At 37.5% G+C, this 21,940-nt stretch overlaps 1 protein-coding gene across 1 annotated transcript; it reads right to left on the reverse strand.

Moving 5' to 3' along the window:
* Positions 1–1,105: 1,105 nt before the first annotated feature.
* Positions 1,106–2,140, reverse strand: LOC148949931 (zinc finger MYM-type protein 1-like). The gene is made up of 2 exons (XM_089091742.1): positions 1,611–2,140; positions 1,106–1,523 (listed from the first exon to the last, which is right to left on the reverse strand). The coding sequence occupies exons 1-2, from the start codon at positions 2,138–2,140 to the stop codon at positions 1,106–1,108; spliced, it is 948 nt and encodes a 315-aa protein (XP_088947868.1).
* Between the last annotated feature and the right edge of the window lie 19,800 nt (positions 2,141–21,940).

Consider the following 21,940-nt stretch of genomic DNA (forward strand, 5'->3'; position numbering starts at 1 on the left):
GGTTTTGATTTTGGCTCGCCATATATGAATAATTAAAACAAAATTTGCATATTAATTTTACTTTTATTTGGTTAAATGGCTTTCTCGAAAGTTCTTTAATTTTATTTACGAACATTTTTATTAGTAATAAACAGGGGTGTTACTAGCCAAAATGTTTGAGGAGGGGGAGCCAATAGATTTTACGGACTGACTGGTCATTTTTACCGACTTTTTTATTTTGTTAATAATCAGAAAAAAAAACTTGAGTTTAACTTCTTGTGCTTTGTGTTAATACCGAATCGCTATCACAGGAACTCCAACGGTTTTCCTGAATTAATTGAGCCCGATCCGCCCCGAGAGACACATCTTTAATAGGCTGTACTATCCTCTGATATAGCGAACGATTTTGCTCTTTTCTTGTGGAATAAAGCAATTGATGAGGAGAGGTATGATGATGTTATGATTTATATAAGCCAAAGTAAAAAAATTTAGAATTTCAATTGGTATATATAAAAAGAGTCAGAATGAAAAAAACTAACTTGAATTAAAAGGCCAACCGCCTTGGCTTGGCAGACAACCAGACTTCTAGCAATTTGTCAAGTTTCAGCTCGTCAGCAACGTCAGTCTCGCAGCACATCATGAGGAGATGATCCAAACGGTCGTGATCCATTGTTGCACGTAAACGTGTCATAACCCATTTCAGTTTGCTGAAACTTTTTTCTGCAATTGCTGCAGTTGGTGGCGCTGTTGCGATCCACTGGTAAACTGACCAGAGAGTTGGGAATATTGTCTTGACAGCATAAATTTCTTTAAATAGAGCCTCAAAACGGTCCGATCAATGTCTTTACTGCTTTTGACCTCAGTCCTGGTCAAAAAGCATTTGAAGACCCTAAGCTGTAACGCGAGCTCTCCGGGATCAAGGCTTCTTCTCAGAAACAGCTATACAACTTACGATAGGATTTCATAGCTGTCGCCCATTTTTTCCAATTAAGACTTGTATGCTGGCTCTACAAAAGAAAATTTTTCACGGTTTGCATTGTCCAAGCCATTCAAAAGGATTCTGAGGATGCCACAGAGCTCCTTAACATAAAATGATTTTTACTCATCCGACATGTCGGCTCCAGAATTAGGAATCACCTCTGAATGACGAGAAGGTGGACGTCGAGGACGGTGCTTTAAGTCGAAACTCGTCTTCGGCTATTGAACCAAATTTTTCTGCTGCTACTTTTGATGCCTCAATTTGCTTCTCTATCTGAGCCGTATCTTGGAGGAGAGCATCTAAGATGTCACGTGTTGACCAGAGTTTTGTATTTGCAGTCATCAGATCGAGCTGTTCATCCTGCAACTTTTCTGCAAGAACCTTCGTCCTGAAAATGACTTGGCGCATGAACATAAGTGTAACAATAAAATCAAAGCAAGTAAAGTGGCGATGCAGAGCTCGAGCTTTTTCTTTTATTATTTTTTCTTCGTCTTGTTCTATTAGCTCATCAAGAATTTCAATAATTTTATCACAGTTGGCTTTAAACGCATTGAAGTTTTCTAACCTGGATGTTCATGTTGTCATTGAAAAATCTCTTATCTAGAGTATCGACTCAGCTCTCTCAAGTGTTCGTTTGTAATCATTAACTCACTTTGTTCCACCAGTAAAGAAGACATAGAGCTCCTGCAAGATTTCAAACATTTTTCGAACTATGGAACTGCTACTGCAAGCGTGTTCCACAATAAGATTCTCTCTATGAGCCATACAGCGAATATAGTTTACTTCCCTTCCCACTTCGGCTGATATATATGCCTGGACCCCCTGACGAACACCAGACATGTTGACCGCATAATCATAACTTTGGTACATGAGCGCCTCTTTGCTTACTCCTTCCTTTTCTAAGACTTCTAGGATTTTATCGGCAGTTTCTTTCCCTATTCTTGATTCAACTGGTACTATGGCTAAAAGTCTCTCTTGGATGGTGCCATCAGAACCAACAAACCTGACGCAAATCACAAGTCTTTCTTCGTGTGCGCAGTCCGGCTTGGTATCTGCGATAATTGAATATGCGCCACTAGCATTCACAGCGGTTACAATCTTGCGCTTAATTTCGTTACCCAGTACCTCAAGGAATCGGTTTTGTGAGACACCGCTAGGGTAGTTTACCGTGTTCTTCTTCATTGTTCTTTCACGCAACCAATTACTGAAATGTGGCTCACAGCGAGCAACTAGGTTAAAAATTTGACGAATGTATTTATCATTGTTATCTGCTAAACCACGAAAGGCAATCTGTTGATTCCCCAGTGTCTGTGCTATGCCCACTAGGGCCTTCACCCCTCGTCGGTTTTCCAATTAGTTTCGTTATTGATGTCTTTTCCAAGCCATGTTCTTTTCATAAAAAATTCTTTCAATTCCAATTTCGATTTTTCTATAAACCATCAAATTAAAGACTGCTGACTGATAAGCGGCGCTTTCAAAATGTTCCTTCTGCTTGCGATGGTTCTCAGCCCCTCTACTCATCATCTTGTTCCAAGAACACAGTCCACTTTTAACCCACGCATCTTCTGCCTTTTCACGTTTTGGCCCAGAAGGAAACAATATGCATGCAAAGCAATAGATTCGGTCCTTGCTGACGCTATACTCAAGGTACCTGTACTTTTTGTACCAACCAACGTTCATTCTCTTTTGATGTCTGCTGCCTATCGATGCGTTTTTCTGCTCCGGAAAAGCTGCTAGATACGGCTGGTTACGACCCATTGTAAGTAAATAGCGTTTCTGATGCTCTTTAAGTGGGAATGGTCGCTTTCTAGGATCATGATCGACACGACAATCAAGAGGCAGATTTTCGAAAGTCATGCTCTCGTGAGTTTCAGCTTCGATTATAGCTGCTGACAAAACTTCAAGTTCTTTTAAGCTTTCACCTACAAATTCACACATACTGGCAGTATGGATGGCGAGATTTTTTATCTTATTGCCCGCGGCACTGTCGAAGCGAAACTTTGCTCGGCCCTCACCAATTAAATCATACGCAACATCTAACAAGGCCACGCACTTTGTAAGTAGCTCTTCGTTGTCCTCCGACACACTAACGCCGGACTTTCTTGTGTCACTAAGAGATTGTTCACTTACACTGATGTTTTCGTTGAAGTTTGTCTTTACAGGCTGTACTGGGCAATCTTGTTCCGGTAAAGGTGTTAACGGCTCTGATTCACTCAACGAAGCCATATCTTAAACTTCTTCTATTATTTCTGCATTCACTTTGATCATATCTTCAATAATGGAAAGTTCAACTTCAGTTCCTAAAGGATCTTTATCGGTCATCGAGTTAGACGGCTCTAAGGATACCTGAGCAACGGCTGATAACACCACACCGTCATAAGCTAAAAGTAAAAAAATATTAAAAGTATATAAATACTAAAATCTATAACTCGATAAAAATATTCATTCACCCCCCCCCCCCTTAGTCTGGAAGCCCGGCCTCAGGGGCGTAATTTCAGAAAAATCCAGGGGGGGGGGCAAAGTTCAAAAAAATTTGCCATGTCATTGCGGAAAATTATGCAAATTCACCACAAAAAAAATGAATTTTCTATTATATTTACAACTTAGAAACAGTGGCAGATCCAGGATTTCAGGGGGGGATTGACGCTCGGTTGCCAAATATAATTATACTCTTGTCTCAAATACTTCTAGTTGTAGCCAAGGCCAGGGGCGTTGCTAGCAATTTTCCTTTAGGGGTGGGGACGACGAAAGTTTGCCGACAAAAATCGACATTGCACCCACGAATTTCTAAAAAAAAAGAAAAAAGACATGGATGATTTTACGTTTCTCTTTAATAATAATTATAATAATAATAATTTATTTATTACCCACTATAAAAAAGAAGCGGAATACACCAAGAAAAAAAAAAAAGCAAACTCGCACACTTAACAATTATTTACATAAAACGACGTGAATTATGGTGCGCAGTAAGACCTGCAGATAACGACAGCTTTCCCGCAAGCACAGTCACTTTTTCCCGTAAATCAGGGAGGCCGAATCGCGATATTAGATTCCGGTTCCGGAACCACGGAGGGAGGCACAAAAGGTACCGAGAAAATTTAAAATAATAAGTCCGGATACAATTCTGATCTTTAGGCTTCAGAATTGGAAGAAAACTAGATAAAAAAAGAATAGAATGATCGCAAAATGAAGAACATAATTTCCCAAGCGCTTTTCTATTGTACCTCCCTCTATTTGCAACAATTTTTGAATATCTTATCGGAATTTTTTGTAGCATTAGAAACTGTCAGAGCCCGAAGTGTTTTAAGATTATTAGTAATGTGAAGACCAAGCCACCGAAAAGAAGAGACACAGGGAATGCAGAAAAAAACAGAGTTAACAGGGAGACTCGCACTCGAATTAAATGAAATATATTCGTACTTATCAACGTTCAACATAAGCCCAATCCGTCTGAACTGGTCTGAGATCCAGCTGACAGAATGTGAGAGCCCAGCCCTTGAACGACTGACGAGTATATCGTCCGCATAAGCAAGATACGAGACATCAATTCCATCAGAAATGAAAGTCGAAGGCAAGGATGAAAGGATAGGAGCAATACATAACTTAAAAATAGTTGGAGAGAGCACACCAGCTTGACGGACCCCATGTCTAAGAAACACCTTTGAATCAGAAACTACTCCATTACATTTTACCCGAATATAAGAGTTAGAATACCAGTACCGTAACAAAACAACAATAGAAAGACTAATATTGTTGGAAAAAAGTGAATAGAGTGCATGTGAGTGGACTATACTATCGAAAGCTTTCGACAGATCAAGAGCACAGATATGAAGAGGAGATTTATCATTAACAGATTGCAACAGAAGGGAAGCTAGAACTCGATGGGCGTGCTGACATCCCAGCCTTTTTTGAAATCCAAATTGGTTGCCACCAAAATTAACATTTTCTGAAATGAAAGGGAGAAGAATATATTCAAAAATTTTGCCCAGAGTGCACGAAACAGTAATTGTTCGATAAGAACTACACTCTGACGAAGTTTTTCCACGCTTCAAAACCGAGGTGACTGTGCCACAGAGAAAACTGTCGGGAACCATAGAAGTAGATAGACACATCTGAAACAGTAGCTGAAGGTGATCTATCGAAGTTGGGCAAACTACTTTTGGATGATTAGAAGAAATTCCGTCTTGACCAATAGAACTAGATTGCATGTTCTTAATAGCTTGACCAATATCAACTGTAGAATTTACGATTACTCTGAGAAATACGATTAGGCAAACACGACTCAAGAAGGTTACTAAAAAGCTTTTCAACTTCCCGGTTCACCTTGCCGAAAATATCATTATAATACGACACCCAAGGATGAACTGCTATAGGACTTTCAGAAAAATCACTAATAAGCTTATCCGAATTCAGAGCATTAGACCACTCCTTTCTCGACGCAAGAAAATCAAAACCAGATACCCTAGACTGCCGTAAACGTTTTTTATAAGCACGCTTGGTACTTTGCTTCAGATCGAAGACAACTCCTCAATTGGGCCGACCGAAAGACACCCATATTCGTAGCCAAAACATAGCTTTATTCTTTAAAACTTTTAATTCTGGGTCCAAAACCCATTCTAGTTTTCTAGTTTTAACTTTAATCTTTTCTAGAGGAACAGCAGTGCTTGTTTTAAGCACCAAATTATTTTATCATAATAATCATTTAGATACTGATTATCATTTGAAAAACAGTCAGTAGCTATAGGCAAATGCAAAGGCACTTTTATAGAACCCCATAATGCAGACAACGCTGTAAAGACAATCGCTAAATAAGCTCTACTCCATTTAATCCTTAAAAGTTTTTTCTACCTTTGTGTAAACCGTTTATTTGAATAGAAAGCGACTAGTGAAGCAATGAACAAATTCAGGAGGTGGTCAATATCACGATAGTGTTCAAGAACAAGAACAGTCGATACATTAATATTTGGCGAGGAAACTACATGGTCAATATTAGACAAACTTCCAGATTGGTGAATATATGAATAATCAACACTTTTCTCGACCATTTTACAAGCAGAAAAGCATCGAGGACTATGTGTTGAAGTCACCAACCACTATGAAATCATAACCAGTAGATACAACAGACGCAAGAATAGCCTTAAGATTTTCCGAGGCTTTCATATACGCGTTTAAAGCAGAAATAGTTTTTTTGTTACACGGGAGATACACATTTATCAGCACAGTATTACCAAACCGAACCGCAAGGATGAATTTATCACTGTGAAAACACACTGGAGAGAGAAAACTCAGGTTATTCTTAACAATGCACGCGAGGCCTCCAGAAGGTCTATCAAAAGTGACCTCAGCATTAGTTGTAAAAACGGAATGATTACGACTTCTTTTTAAAAAGATATTACTGGTAAAAGTCAGGAGGTGTTCTTGAAGGCATATTATGTCAAACCGGTCACACAATTCATAAATCATATGCTGCTTTAAACGAGTACCATTTATATTAAACGAAACAATCGAAACGGGCACAATCATTTCTTCTTGGCAATGATATCTCTCAACACTTTGCATCTAAGGCTAAAGGAGGCATTATTTTCACCACAATTGGTACATCTTGCATCAAGCTGGCAGGGAGAATCCTTGGTGGCAATATGAGGGCCCGCATAGCGTGCACACTTCGCAACCAAACTTGCACAATCAGCTACTATGTGGTCTGGCGAACGGCATTTTAGACAGCACCGAGGGGCCGACAGATATTCTTTCACAGATAAATAATTATATTCAAGTTTAACATCATTTTGCATAGCCTTAGCTTTTGAAATGGAGCAAATGGTATGTAATGGGAAGCAAATGGTATGAAAACAAAGATATCTGCTGCGAAGTGGCGAAAACTTCGATAATATAACTGTAATAGTTTGCCACAAAGGGTCAACGTTTTTATAAATTCAGTTCAAGAATATTGTCATTTTGTTTTATTGCGTATTTGCCAATAGGCAAAATAATTGGATGATCTGAAGCAGCATTTTCAGGGGCTTCGGGCTTCGCCCGACAACGTCCTTTCTCAGGACCTTTAGGGGGGAGTCCCCCCTTAGAAACGCCCCTGGCCAAGGCTGTCACTAGCCCATTCCCTTTGAAAGCGGACAACAAAATGTGCTTCGAAAATCATAAACATGTCGACTATACTCTATTTAAAAAGGCTTTCGTCTTCCGATCTTATCATAAAGGCAAAGGTATGCTTAAGAAAACCGATCTGTTTCTGTGGATGCTTGAATTCTGTAGGCCTATCTTAGTTTCGACGAGAGTTTCGAAGACGCAAAATTCCAGCTGGGGGGGCAAACATCAAGCTGGGAGGGGGGGGCAAACTGGGGTCTGTGGGGGGCAGTTGCCCCCCTGCCTTATAGAAAATTACGCCCCTGCCCGGTATTAACCTTTTAATGTAAATCAATGCGCTAGTCAAGTGGAATCGTGTAGGTTATATGTACAGCCTACCCACTGGTCGATTCGTAGTGAACAATTTAATTGTATAGGCTTTGTCTTACCTTTTTCTCCGTTGGAATGAACTGCCAATTTAATTTTCTTTGTAGCTGATGCAGCAAAGGGGTTAGTCACTACCTGCTCGGTCGCTAGGATCCATTTCGGCTCAGGTTCATTTTCATGAAAACTGGCGTTACGACGCTTACGGTAATTCTTATCGAAAATATTCTTTTACGCCAAGCACTTTATTTTCACCCGATTTGTCCTTAAACTTGACATATTTTTTTTTTTATTGTTAATATGTTCTTTGCAATTGAAATCAATCGTGAAACTGAACTGAATCGCGATGTGGCGATGATTCACAAGCCGGAAGTTCTCAACAAGTTGCTACCGAATCAATTTTTATTGAGTCATCCATTGTTTCCGGTCGATTTTGCCGCTCATATTACCGAATGAGATCGAGATAGCGGCCCGTTTCAATCAAATCTAAAAATTGAGTCCGTAAAATCGTCTCATTTACCGACTGACACCAAGGCTTTCGAGACTTAGGGAGGATCTAGATTCCAGTGGATGTCACGCACAGTTTATATAATTAGCAGTATGATCTTTCCTTATCTCACCCATTATAAAAACCCGGACCGAGGTGCGAGTGCTCCAGAGAACGTATAAACATAAGCGACATTAGATCTTTTCACGGGTAGACAAAGTATAATCACCTACGGAACAAGTACTGACAAAACCACTTGGCCGGCTCACCAATAAGTGGACAATAAGTGCACAAATAAGTGGGAGGAGCTTTTTGTTCGCACCGAGAATGAAGAGCCAGAAATCATCTGCGGTAAACTTACTGCTAATTATATAAACTGTGATGTCACGCCAGTGTTTTTAAAGTTGTTCAAGACGAATATAGTTTCACTACAAACAAGTGTTTGGATACTGCCTCCTTTCTTAACTGTAAATAAAAACCAAAAGCCTTTACGTCATTGGTGCTCAACTGAAAACGAATTGTATTACAAATATTTTCTTTTCCAGTTCTTACAGCATTGAAAATAAAAATTAAATTACAGACAAATAAATACTTGAACTGATGGACCTTTCAATAATTAATATCTTTATTTATTAAATATTCAATTTTATGCTGTTTACACTTTTCAAGACTGTTCAAGACGCATATAGTTTTCAGTAAAGAGCCAATGACGCAGTAAGTTTTAGACTTATACAGTGAGAGAAGGAGGTCATCATTATTTTTTCCCCGGGGTGATTGGATCGCTTTTAGAATGTATAACGCATGAGAAATTATGGTGAATGGATCCGAATAACTAAAGCAAAAGACATGGAAAAAATGTTTGAGGTAATGACGAAGGAAAATGAAACACAACGAAATCTGCAGATAGAACATATATGACAACAAGCATCACAACGAATTAAAAATAAAATCACAAACGAAAATGATTCCCAAAGAATTATGCGGCTAGAAAACAAGCGACTAAGAGAATTGCAAACGAAAATGATACACAAAGAAAGCTGCGGTTAGAAGACAAATCAAACTTACAATGGAAAGAAGGAAAGTGTTATTTAAGTGCGGCTCAAAAATGAAGTAAGCAAAATTATGGCTTAGATTGTCGATCGCCTCTCAGGAGTATATAAATCAAACAGTTCTTGGTAGCAAACTGTAAGTAAGGAGCGACCCGACTCAATAGTAACAGAAACTCTAAAAACGAAATTTTGATACCAATAGATACATGAAAAGAATCAGATTTTTATGCTGATTTCAAATATATGAATATAACTTTTATATTCAAATATATAATTTTCATCAAGTTTAATCTTTCTTATCAAAAGTTACGCGCCAGAGAAAATTTGCCCTATTTTCGAGAAAAGGCGGAAACAACCCCTAAACGTCATATAACTTTAATGAAACTCACCAGCGTATCAGGGAACTATACTGTAAAAGTTTCAAGCTCCTCTCTGCAAAAATGTGGAATTTTGTATTTTTTGCCAGAAGAAAGACCACGGATGCGTGTTTATTTGTTTTTTTTTTTTCCCCAGGGGTGACCATACCAATCCAGTATTTCTATAACATCGTGAAAGGGCTCATTTGAACGGAAGTTGTAAGTTCTAGGCCCCTTTTTAAGTGACCAAAAAATTAAAGGGCAACTTGGCCCCCTCCCATGCTCTTTTTTTCCGAAGTCACCCAATCAAAATTTTGAGATAGCCATGTTGTTTAGCATAGTCGAAAATCTAATAAATATTGCTTTGAGTATGACTTAATCCCCAACAGTTCCCGGGGGAAGGGCTGCAAGTTATGAAATTTGTCCATTGTTTACCTATAGTATTGGTTGATGGGAAGTATATAGACATTTTCAGGAGGGATTTTTTTTCTGGTTTGGAGGGGGAGGGGGTTGTAGGAGGGGTTTACTTGGGAGGATCTTTTCATGGAGGACGTTTCCTTGGGGAAGGGACATTTCTATGATGGGAGCGCTGGATTTCCCAGCATTATTTAAATAACGATCAGAAATTAAATAAAAAAAACAAGTTTTTTTCATCTGCAATTAAGGAGCAACATCAAAACTTAAAATGAAAAAACATTATGACGTAGGCTGTATGAGGGGGTTTGCCCCCAAGTCAATACCTCGCTCTTTTCGCTAAAACTTTTTTTTAGTACTTTCGAAAGAGCTATCTATTCTAATTAACCGGTCTTTGTGATTCAGGGGTTTGTGATTCAAACAAAATTCGAACTTTAGCGTAAAGGGTGAGGAATTGACTAGGGGACGAACTCCCTTATATACGTAGTAAAAACATATGAATATGGAAGTTCGTTAGGTAAATTAATTCGTAAGTTACGTCAGAACAAAATTTCGAGAAAGCCATTTAGCCAAAAAAGTCAAATTAAAATGCAAATTTCGTTTTAATTATTCATGTACGGTGAGCCAAAAAAGCTGCATTAGTTTAAAAACGTTCAGAAATTAAATAAAAAAAAGAGTTTTTTTTAACTGAAAGTAAGGAGCGACATTAAAACTTAAGACGAACAGAAATTATTCGGTATACGAAAGGGGCTGTCCCCTCCTCAACGCCTCCCTCTTTACGCTAAAGTTTGACTCTGTCTTACAAATTTATTTTTGAAACAATAAAAAACTTAAAACAATAAAAAAACTTGTTTTTTTATTTAATCATATGAAGGCTGTGATCGTATGAAGGCTAAACAGGAAGCAGGAATTGAATTCACGTTGGAGTTTCCCAATTCAATTGAACGTGCTGATTTGTCAACCCATGACTTAGAACTAAAGAATAACATGATAATTATGCTAATGTGTAATTTAGATATTTCAGAGGGTATGTGCAATGGAACATGCCTGGTTGCTAGTTTCGTTTCTGTTTTGATTGTTTAAAAACAGTTTTTAAACTTTAACAAAGAAGAAATAATTGCTGGGGATTAAGCTGGGAAAGAAGTTTGCATTAATCTACGGTTAGAAGATAAGCGACAGCAAAAATCACATACGTATATACAAGCATGTCGAGTACTAGTGACCAAGCTTCGCTCGGTCTCCTAGTACTATTAAATAAAAAAAACAAGTTTTTTTTTAACTGAAAGTAAGGATCGACGTTAAAACTTAAAACGAACAGAAATTATTCCGTATATGGAAGGGGCTGTCCCCTACTCAACGCCTCGCTCTTTACGCTAAAGTTTTTTATTTAAAAAAAAATAGAGTTGTGAGAAAGTCAAACTTTAGCGTAAAGAGCGAGGCGTTGACTAGGGGACAGCCCTTTTCATATACGGAATAATTTCTGTTCGTTTTAAGTTTTAACGTCGATCCTTACTTTCATTTAAAAAAATTGTTTTTTTATTTAATTTTTGAACGTTTTGAATTAATGCAGGTTTTGATTTTGGCTCATCGTACATGAATAATTGCAACAAAATTTGCATATTCATTTTACTTTTTTTTGGTTAAATGGCTTTCTCGAAGTTTGTTTAATTTTATTTACGAACGTTTTTATTAGTAATAAATATACGTAACTTACGAATTAACTTACGTAACGAACTTCTATATTCATATATTTTTAATACGTATATTAAGGGCTCACCCCCTAGTCAATACCTTGCTCTTTAAGCTAAAGTTCAAATTTTGTTCCAATTCTTTAAAAATGACCACTTAATCACAAAGGCCGTTAATTAGAATAAATAGCTCCTATGAAAGTACTAAAAATCTTTGGCTTAAAGAGCGAGGTATTGACTAGGGGATGAACCCAATCGTATACGTAATATTTTGTGTTCGTTTTAAGTTTTGATGTTGCTGCTTACTTTCAGTTGAAAAACTTGTTTTTTTTTATTTAATTTCTTATCTTTTTTTAAATAATGCTGGGAAATCCGCCGTCCCCTCCATAGTAATGTCTCTTCCCCATGAAAACTTCCTTCATGGAAAGATCCTCCCATATAACCCCGGACCCCCCCCCCACTACCAGAAAAAAATCCCCCCTGAAAATGTCTGTATACTTCCAAATAACCAATACTATATGTTAACATTGGGTAAAGTTCATAACTTTCAGCCCTCCCACCGGGGACTTCGGGGGATTAGGTCATCCTAAGAGACATATTTATCATATTTTCAACCATGCTGAACAAAATGGCTATCTCAAAATTTTGATCGGGTGACTTTGGGAAAAAAATGAGCGTGCAAGGGGACCTAGTTGCCCTCCTTTTTTTGGGTCACTTAAAAAAGGCACTAGAACTTTTAATTTCCGTTCGAATGAGCCCTCCCGCGATATTCTAGGACCACTAGGTCGATACGATCACCCCTGGGAAAAAACAACAACAAATAAACACGCATCCGTGATCTTTCTTCTGGGAAAAATGCAAAATTCCACATTTTTGTAGATAGGAGCTTGAAACCTCTACAGTTAGTTCGTTACTACAAACTGTTTGATATATTTCTGAGGCCTCCAATGAATGAGTATGCTCTGCATGTTCGTTTAGGACGAATTGGGTACCAAGTCGCAGTCGCAATAACTGTTTGGAAGTTCTAAATCGATTTAGTATCTCATAGTTTTTAGTCGATGGCATGTGGCACTGATTGGATCGAAATAGCTTGTTTTGTGGCGGGATTTGGCATTCGACCGCTGGTTTAATATCATCCCCCACGGAACGAAATAGAATAACTATAAACACCCTCAATCCTTCTCTAGAAAACACATTAAATATCTATTTTTTTCTAGATGTCTTCTTGAAGCACTCCCTCGGTTTGCAGATACGCTAATTTGACGGTATAATTTTCAATAAAATTATAAATTCTGTCTTCAATATCTGCTGCGTAAAGTTTTTGTTACAACAGTAACTAAAACTTAATGATTTAACTAAAACTAATTAAGTAACTAAAACAGTAAGTAAGACTACCATGAATGATTTGGCGAGCACGTGTATATGTTTTCTCTTGTCTTGCCTTCTATAATGTTCTCCTCTATGAGCCGAGTTTTATTCCTCCGCTGTAACTTCAGAGGCGATACTCCGCAAGCCCCAATAGCACGCTTTTAGTAAAATAGCGCGCCACTCTCGCATTTTCGTTTTTTTGTTGAATTAATTCTGTTTTGATTGTTCAAAAACAGTTCTTAAATTTGTATATTAGATTGATTTATCTTTGTCCTAAATGTATCAAGCACATAGCATTAGCTGCTTAGTCCGAATTTAGCACTAGGTGCTAAATTTCTTTCTTCTTCTATTTCTCTCTTTTTCTATTTCTCTATTTTTCTATTTCTCTCTTTTTCTATTGTATATTGTAAATAATCCGGTAAGTAATTACTAGTATCATTTATATTAGTAGGTATAATGGTATTTTTATTTGTATTGCTTTTTATCATACTAATATTATTTTATATATTATTATTTCTATTTTATTAATAATATTTTACTAGTTTTATATTATTAGAATTACTCCTATTAGCAGTTGTATTTATGTTATTTAGTATTATTAGTAAGTAATTACTAAAATAAGCAATCCTATTGTAAGTAATCCTAGTGCTTGTCTATGCGATTTCAGGTAGTAGACACTTCTGTCTATATCCCTTTTACCCTTGGTTGTTGTTGTAGCATCTGAAAATCTGAAGAAATGTAGTCAAAGGGAACAGAGATTTTGTAAAACTTGATACAAAAGAGCCAATTAGATTTTGTGTTCTTTTTACTGGCTTGAAATTGGGCATAGCAGCATTATTTCTTCTCTCTTTGTGCGAACAGCTGAACGATATTTGAGAAAATAATTAGAACGACAGCAACTAATTATATTTGCTTCTTGTTATTTTGGATCACGGAAATACGTAAAAAGAGAAATTAAAGCATGGTCTTGCATACCACAGTCTACCTTACTCTCTAACAAGAGTAGTCCTCGTTTTTCATCTGATTTATGTTGCTTGGCGAATACCCTGACACACAATATCGATAGTTTACTGTAGGGGGGGGGGGATTCATTTTCGAAATCAACGGCAGGACAATTCTGTTGCTTCTTGAACTTAAAAAAACATATTTTTATCTTGATAATTTTTAAAATATTAGTTTTCTGTAAGTTTTTGATGCGGAGGTACAGGACAATAATATCTTGTTCGTCCTCTGTTATAATTAAATAAAAAAAAAGTTTTTTTTTAACTGAAAGTAAGGAGCGACGTTAAAATTTAAAACGAACAGAAATTATTCCGTATATGAAAGGGGCTGTCCCCTCCTAAACGCCTCGCTCTTTACGGTAAAGTTTTTTATTAAAAAAAAAAATAGAGTTGTGAGAAAGTCAAACTTTAGCGTAAAGAGCGAGGCGTTGTAGAGGGGACAGCCCCTTTCATATACGGAGTAATTTCTGTTTGTTTTAAGTTTTAACGTCGCTCCTTACTTTCAGTTAAAAAAAACTTGTTTCTTTTATTTAATATTTGAACGTTTTTGAATTAATGCAGGTTTGGATTTTGGCTCTCCTTACATGAATAATTAAAAAAAATTTGCATATTCATTTTACTTTTATTTGGTTAAATGGCTTTCTCGAAAGCTTGTCAATTTTATTTAGAGTGTCATCCCCAAAAACTACTTCGAAGAAAATGGCTATCTCAAAATTTTGATTTGATGTGTTTGGGGAAATGGTGGGTGTTACAGAGGTGTTAGTTATCCTCCAATCACATTCGACTATTAAATAGGGCACAATCCCTTCTAATTTCCAATCGAATGAGCCCTTTTTGAAGTTTCTATAACATTACTATCTATAAAAACCTTATAAGCCCCCAGGGCATAACTTACTACCCTTGCCTCAAGGGCTCTGAGGGGGCTATCATCTTCAAAGAACTAGTTTCTAAAACTTTTAACTACGTTGAACAAAACAGCTATCTAAAAATTTTGATTGGATGTGTTGGGGGAAAAGGTGGGCGTGGGAGAAGGGTTAGTTGCCCTCAAACCACTTTTGACTATTAAAAAGGGCACTAGCCCTTTGAATTTCCAATCAAATGAGCCTTTTTTCAAGTTTCAACGACAAAGCTATCAATAAAAACCTTATATGCCCCCAGGACACAGCTTACAACCCTTACCCTGAGGGCTATGGGAGGAGTTTCATCCTCAAAGATTTAATTTCCGGACCTTTCAACATTTTTCAACGAAATGGGTATCTCAAAATTTTGATTGAATGTGTTTGGATAAATGGTGGGCGTGGAAGGGGTGGTAGTTGCGTTCCAATCACTTTTGACTATTAAAAAGTGCACTAGCCATTTCAATTTACAATCAAATGAGCCGTTTTTGAAGTTTCTATGACAACGCTTTCTATAAGAAACCTTATATGCCCCCTGGGCATAACTTATAACCCTTACCCTAAGGGATGAGGGAGGGTTGTCATCCTCAAAGACCTAATTTCTGGAACTTTCAACTACATTGAACAAAATGGCTGTCTCAAAATTTTGTGATGTCTTTGGGGAAAAGGTGGCTGTGAGAGGGGGGTTAGTTGCCCTTCAATCACTTTCGGCTATTAAGCTTTGAATCTCCAATATTTCGGCTTTGAATTTCCAATCGAAAGAGCCTTTTTTGAAGTTGCTACGGCAACGCTTTCTATAAAAACCTTATATGCCCCCAGGGCATAGATTACAACCTTTGTCCTGAGGGCTGTGGGGGAGTGTCTTCCTGCAAAACACAATTTCTATCTGGAAATCAACTACGCTGAACAAAATGGCTATCTCAAAATTTTGATTGCATGTGTTTTGGGAAATGGTGGGCGTGAAAGGGGTGTTAGTTGCCTTACAATCACTTTCGACTATTAAAAAGGGCACGAGCCAGTCCAATTTCCAATCGAATGATTCCCTTTCGAAATTTCTACGACAACTCCTTCGATACGAAGTGCCCTGGTCTAGGACCACGGAAAAAAAAATAATACATTGTGTCAACATCTTCCTTTACTTAGGCAGCGCCATTGCGCTGCCTATGATCAGGCAAATTTTAACATTGGGTTAAAACAGAGACTCATGTGGAGAGACAGGTGATAAGCATAAAAATGGTTAGCTTCATAACATCTGATAGCAAGTAGACTTGTTTATATCTACTTGTCAATTATCCTTCAACATTAAAAACAAGGTTTGACAAGAGAAATAACTTTTAATTCAGATAAGAATAATTTGAGGGTGTTTTGGATGCTGAAATAATTTAATTGTTTTGTTACTCAAGAAGTTGTTTTTATTTGTATTTTTTTCCAGGTACTTGGGTCTAATATACTTACCTACTAATTGTATTGACGTGGGCCTAGAAACGAGTCCATTGCAGATGCAGTATGCAACAGAATCACTTTAGAAGACTCAGACTAAAGCGTGGGTATTCAAACTCTAAGGAGATTCAGGCTAAATTTTTTACTGTCTATTGAGAGAGTAGAAATGGGCTATTTTTCTCTGTAGATATTTTGAATACAATAAAATAAATTGTTGCTAAATTTTGTCTCAATTATATCTTGCTTTGTTGAGGATGTTTCTTTTTGTTTTACTTACTTACTTCTGGCTGGTCAGTGCTGGTTATTGCTGGTCTGTGATGAAACGAAAATTTGCGTCCCTCAATAACAACACGTTTAGCTAAAGATCTTGTTTAAAGAAACTGTTTTTCTACAATTTTTTGCTTTGTCCGGTAGGTGCAGGTGTTTGAATACGTTTAATTTTTTAGCGTGTTCATCCATCACAGGCTTATGATTTTTTAAGTAAAAGGAGATCCAGTAGCAAAAAAGTGTGTTTTTACAGAAACCCATGATAGTAGAGAGTCAGAGACGTCAGAGTCAGGAGAGGATGTAAAACCTCCAATTCAACTTGAGGTCTTAAGGATTGCGGCAGTTTGGATTTTGAAGCCATTACAGAACAACCGCCTAGAAAAAGGAATCGGAGCAGATTCTTTGAGAAAAAGTCAAGTTAGCTTTCTCAGAGAAATTGATAATCTCGTAGTGGACTACATAATTGATGAAATTCGGCCTCTTGTGACTGTGGAGAACAAAGTTTTCAAAAACCTTGCGAATAGCTTTGCTCCTTATGCAAGAATTATGTGTCGAGACACCCTGTCTACTCGTAGAGACCAGTGGTTCCTAGAGATGATGACAATTCTAAAGAAGAAATTTGCTGACATGGATTATGTGTGCACTACGGCATATGGACTGCAAATAATAAAAGCTACATTGGCGTTACTGCACATTGGTGAAAAGATGACCTCAGCTGAGGATCACTGGCGTAGCTGCAATCACTCGTCAAAGATTCAAAGACAGACATGATTATTTCTTCTTTTGCTGATCATCTTAACAAGATTCACAAAGCATGTGGTCTCTTGTACACCAAAATTGTGAAAACTGACAGACAGTGGCAGTAATTTCGTAAAAGCTTTGAGGGAACTTGCATATCCAGTCAGCCCCACTGACACTATGCCTAACAGAAATGATGATAATGGAGATTTTGAAAGCGAAAATGACACCTCCGTAATCGTTTCGTTTGAAATTTTTTTGACTTGCAGACAAAAAAGTGAGATGAAACAGAACAATCTGGAAGTGAATTCTACTTATCCCCTCAGTTGGGTTGTGCGAGCCACACGCTGAATGTTATTGCTAGTAAAGATAGTGAAACAGCCATGTCGAATGTGCCGTGTAGATACCTGGACTATGCTTCAATGGGAAAGTATCAAAACTGCGGAATGTGACGAGGCAGAGCTCAAAAGCCTCTGATAAAGTCCAAGATTTAATGTCAAAGCAGCTGATTGTTCCCAATGCAACTAGGTGGAATTCTCGACATGATACATTGAAAAGGATTGTCGAAGTGCGGGACCAGATTGGGCCGATTTGCACCGAACTAAGCCCACCAAAGTTGAAAGCGATTGAACTTGAGTTTCTTGAGGAGTATGCCAAGATGCAAGGGCACTTGATACAAAGGCTTAGCCTGTCACAAGGGCACTTGACATGTTACAAGGGGACAAGAACTGTTTTCTAGGAACGCTGTTGCCCAAGTTTATTGCACTTATACAGAAAATGATTGACATGAAACAAAAACGCTCTACCAAGCACGAACAAGTTCTTGTGGGAGCGACCTTGGATGGTTTAGAGAACCGATTTGCACATGCTTTTACAATGCAGCTAAGTGAACCTAGTTTTAAGGAGCTAGCAATAGCTAGTGGAAGCCACCCTGGTTATAATGGAAGATGGATATCGGGAGATATCCATTACCAAATCCTTGATGGGATTTGTGACAAAATGAGACATATTTTGCTGGCCAAAGATGATGATCATTTGACTGATTGTGATGCTGAGCACAGCAAAGTGACGTTGATCGATTTTGATGATGTTTTTACTTTTGACAATGATGGTGATGAGAAGAACACAGTTTCTTCTTTTGGCTGTAACATGAATATTCAGTTATTGAGGTTCATGGACGACGAAAACTGTTCGGCGGAGTCTTAGAAAGATTATCCAGATGTTGCTAGAGTTTTTCAAAAGTTCATAACTGCCATACCATTGCCTGCTCCATTAGAACGTTATTTTCTGTTTGGGGTTCGGTTTTCACTGCAAAGCAGACTCAGCTTGGAGATAAGAGGTTTGAGAAACTTTTGTTGCTAGAAGCAAACTCCCAACTTTGATAAGGAATTTCTTAAGAATTTTGATCAGAAACGGTACGCTTTGAGAAAAAGGGGTTTTGCAGCTAGAGTAGTTTGTATTTTAAATACTTATTTTCTAATTACATATAAATGACTTACCTGGCAATGTATTTTGAATTACTAATTAATTGCTTTATGATACTTTACATTACTTTATGATTAATTACTTTATGAGTAATTTGTATTTGTTGTTAATTACATTTTAAAAGAAATTCCCACAACTCTGGATAGAGGACAGTAATCTCTCGTTTTCTCTTTCATATAAAATTGTTTAGTTGATAAATAACCCGGACACGTATTGGTGTCAGTTCACAAAAATGTAGAGGGTTGGACAAAAACATATTTTTATAAGTTTAGGGGAGGGTAACTTTTTTTTAATTGTTTTAATGAAAAGGTAAAAAAAGCAAGTTTTCAATGAAAATACCCAATAAAAGCATTTTTCAAAATCCAGAGGGACAAGAATATATTGGGGAGAGCCTCCCCTCCCCCTTTGACGCTACTACTGATGCAGTGGCATGTGTATTTGCCTTTGAATGTCTGACTGTCAAAAATACTAAGAGTTCAAACGAGAACAACTGATTATAATTATTACTTGTAATTTTTGAATGAGGTGTCAATCCTCACAAGTGTTCATTTTTGGAAGTCAAGGGTCGATCTTATTTCCCTGGGAACACGGATTTTTTTGTGGTGTTTTTAAAACTTTTTCACCACAGTCCGCAGGTGATTACTTTGGTACGCCTTGCCTAGTAACAAAGTAAAGGAACGTATTCTAACTTTTCCCAAGGTTAGCAGACTTGCTTGATTGGATATTTCCAAGTTGAACATCGTTTGAGTAGATAAAATTACTGTCATGTTAGTATACTCAGGCGATACTAACTTACAGGAAAGGTGAGGGTCGACGCTGCATCCTACTCTGAAGAAAATGGGGAACAAGTCAGTTGTCGTTATTTCATATTATCTCAAATTAACTTAATTAGAATATTAATTATAATTCGGTTTAATTAAAACTTAATTTTAAGATTTTCCTCTCTGTTAAGGAATAGTGTTGCAATTGTATTATTTTTACATTGACATTATCTTATTTCTTTAGAAATTCATGTGCTAAGAAAAGCGATGTATCTGCAACTCTCAACATAATAAAGAATGAATAGTTTATTGTTTTTGCGATCAAAGTCTCCACAGTTACAGAATTGCCACATTTTAATTTCATATTATTTCTGAAAGTTTTGGCCACAAGGAAATTATGGGGCTTTACAAATGCTGTATTTGGATGATGCCTCCGCTCAAAGCCATCTGATCAAAACTTTAGGGTAGCGATTTTGTTTAGCATAGTTGAAAGATCCAATAGCTATGCATCTGGCAATGACACGGCTCCCTGCTGCCCCTGGGGGAAAGGCTGTCAGTTCTGAGATTCACTCATTGTTTACATATAATATTTGTTATTAGGAAGTTTGCAGATATTTTTCGGGTGGAAGGAATATTCTGTAGGATAATTCTTATACACGGGGAGAATTTTCCTTGGGTTGGATAGTTTCTAAGGGATGAACTTTTCACGGGCAATTTTACACGAGGGGCAATTACCAGAATTACTATACGAGATTCTTTGTATTTTTCTGACTTGGTTTTTGGCGACTCAATTTTTCATATGCAAATGTCCCGGTAAATTGTCCCAGATATTTTCAGCGTGGTTGGAATTGTTTGGGGGAGTTTTCCGAGAGGGGGATGATTTTCTGCAGGAGGATTTATTCATGGAGGAATTTACACAGGAGAAACTTTCCATTGGAGGGGAGGGAGATTTCTAGGAAAAATTTCCACGGAGAGGAGATATCTGGCATGATTAAAAAACGATAAGAAATTAAATCAAAAATAAGTATTTTTTTTTAAATGAAACTAGGTAAAGGACAATTTTCCTGGCAGAGATGTCCTCGGAAAATTTTCTATGGGGAATTTTCATTGAGAATTGAATTATTGAGGAAGGGGGGAGTATCTTACGCAGGAAGAACTTCCCATGGAATGATTTTTCGGCGGGGGATTTTCCACTGAAAGAAATATCACGGATTTGTCTTTATTTGCTTGTCTGTTGTTTTGTTGTTGTTTGTGATTGTATCGAACCAATGGTCCTAGAAGATCAGGAGAGGGTTCATTTGAGCGGAAGTTATAAGTTCTATTGCCATTTTTAGTGACCAAAAGGATTGAAGGGCTACTGCCCATCCCACCCTCTTTTTCCCCTCTAAGTCATTTGATGAAAATTTTTTGGTAGCCATTTTGTTCAACATAGTTGAAGGTCCAACAGCTATGCCTCTGGGGATGATATTCTGAAATTCGCCCATGGTGTACATATAGTATTTGTTATTGGGAACTATGCAGACATTTTCCAGCTGGAGGGAATATTGCGTAGGAAGAGGCTTATACACAGGGGGAATTTCGCGTGGGGAGGGAGATTTCCGAGGGATGAACTTTCCAGGGGTAATTTCACACAGGGAGAATTTGCCAGAATTACTATACGAAATTCTTCGTATTTGTCTGACTTTTTTTTTTGGTGACTGAAATTTACATGGGCAGCTGTTCGTGGGAATTGCCCGGGGAAATTTTCAGCGGGGTTGGAATTGTCTGGAGGATTTTTCTGCAAAGGGGAGGATTTTCCGCGGAATAAATTCTTCATGGGGGAATTTGCCGTGTCAGGAATTTCCCATCGGGGGGAGGGAGATTTACAGCAAAATATTTTCGCAGAGGAGGAGATTTTCGGCAGTATTTGAAAAACTATCAGAAATTAAATTAAAAATCAAGTATTTTGTTAATATTTTTTTTTCAATTTTATTTTTCAAAGTAGCCTTGGTTAAGGATGATTTTCCAGGCAGAATTGTACGCGGAAAATTTTCTAGGGGAAATTTTGTGCGAGAATGGAATTCTCGAAGGAGGAGGAGTATTTTATGCGTGGACATCTTTCCATAGAAGACTTTTTCGTGGAGGGATTTCCCATGGCCTGGGAGGCAGATTTCCCTGCATTATTTGAAAAACGATCGGAAACTATAAAAAAAAGTGTTTTCAACTGAAAGCAAGGAACAACATTAAGATTTAAGACAAAAAGAAATTATTCTGTATGTGAGGGGAGCCATTTTCTCCTCAATAACTTACTCTTTACGCTGAAGTTTGACTTTTTGTCCCAATTATTTCGTAACGACTCCTGAATCACAAGGAGTGTTTCAGAGGCAACGCTATAGCGTTGCCTATAATACAGGCCATACGGCTCCAATGTTTTATTATTTATTCTTATTATTATTTATTTTTTCCCAGAGGCACTTCATATGGAGGTCTTCATATGAAGACCTCCTTACCGATATAATATTCTCTTACCGGTATATGAGGTGTCTTGTCCTCTGATGAAAATGAGGAAAAAGAAAAATGAGCCAAGAAAG

The sequence above is a fragment of the Artemia sp. Qi Xiang Cuo genome, chromosome 7 (genome assembly GCF_049724085.1).
Source record: "Artemia sp. Qi Xiang Cuo chromosome 7, ASM4972408v1, whole genome shotgun sequence".
NCBI classification, from domain to species: Eukaryota; Metazoa; Arthropoda; class Branchiopoda; order Anostraca; family Artemiidae; genus Artemia; species Artemia sp. Qi Xiang Cuo.

Coding starts and splice junctions, on each gene's coding strand:
- LOC148949931 (XM_089091742.1), bottom strand. CDS start 2,140: ATGAAGAAGAACACGGTAAACTACCCTAGCGGTGTCTCACAAAACCGA. Junction 1,524..1,610: donor TTCTTTACTGGTGGAACAAA/GTGAGTTAATGA, acceptor ATGAACATCCAG/GTTAGAAAACTTCAATGCGT.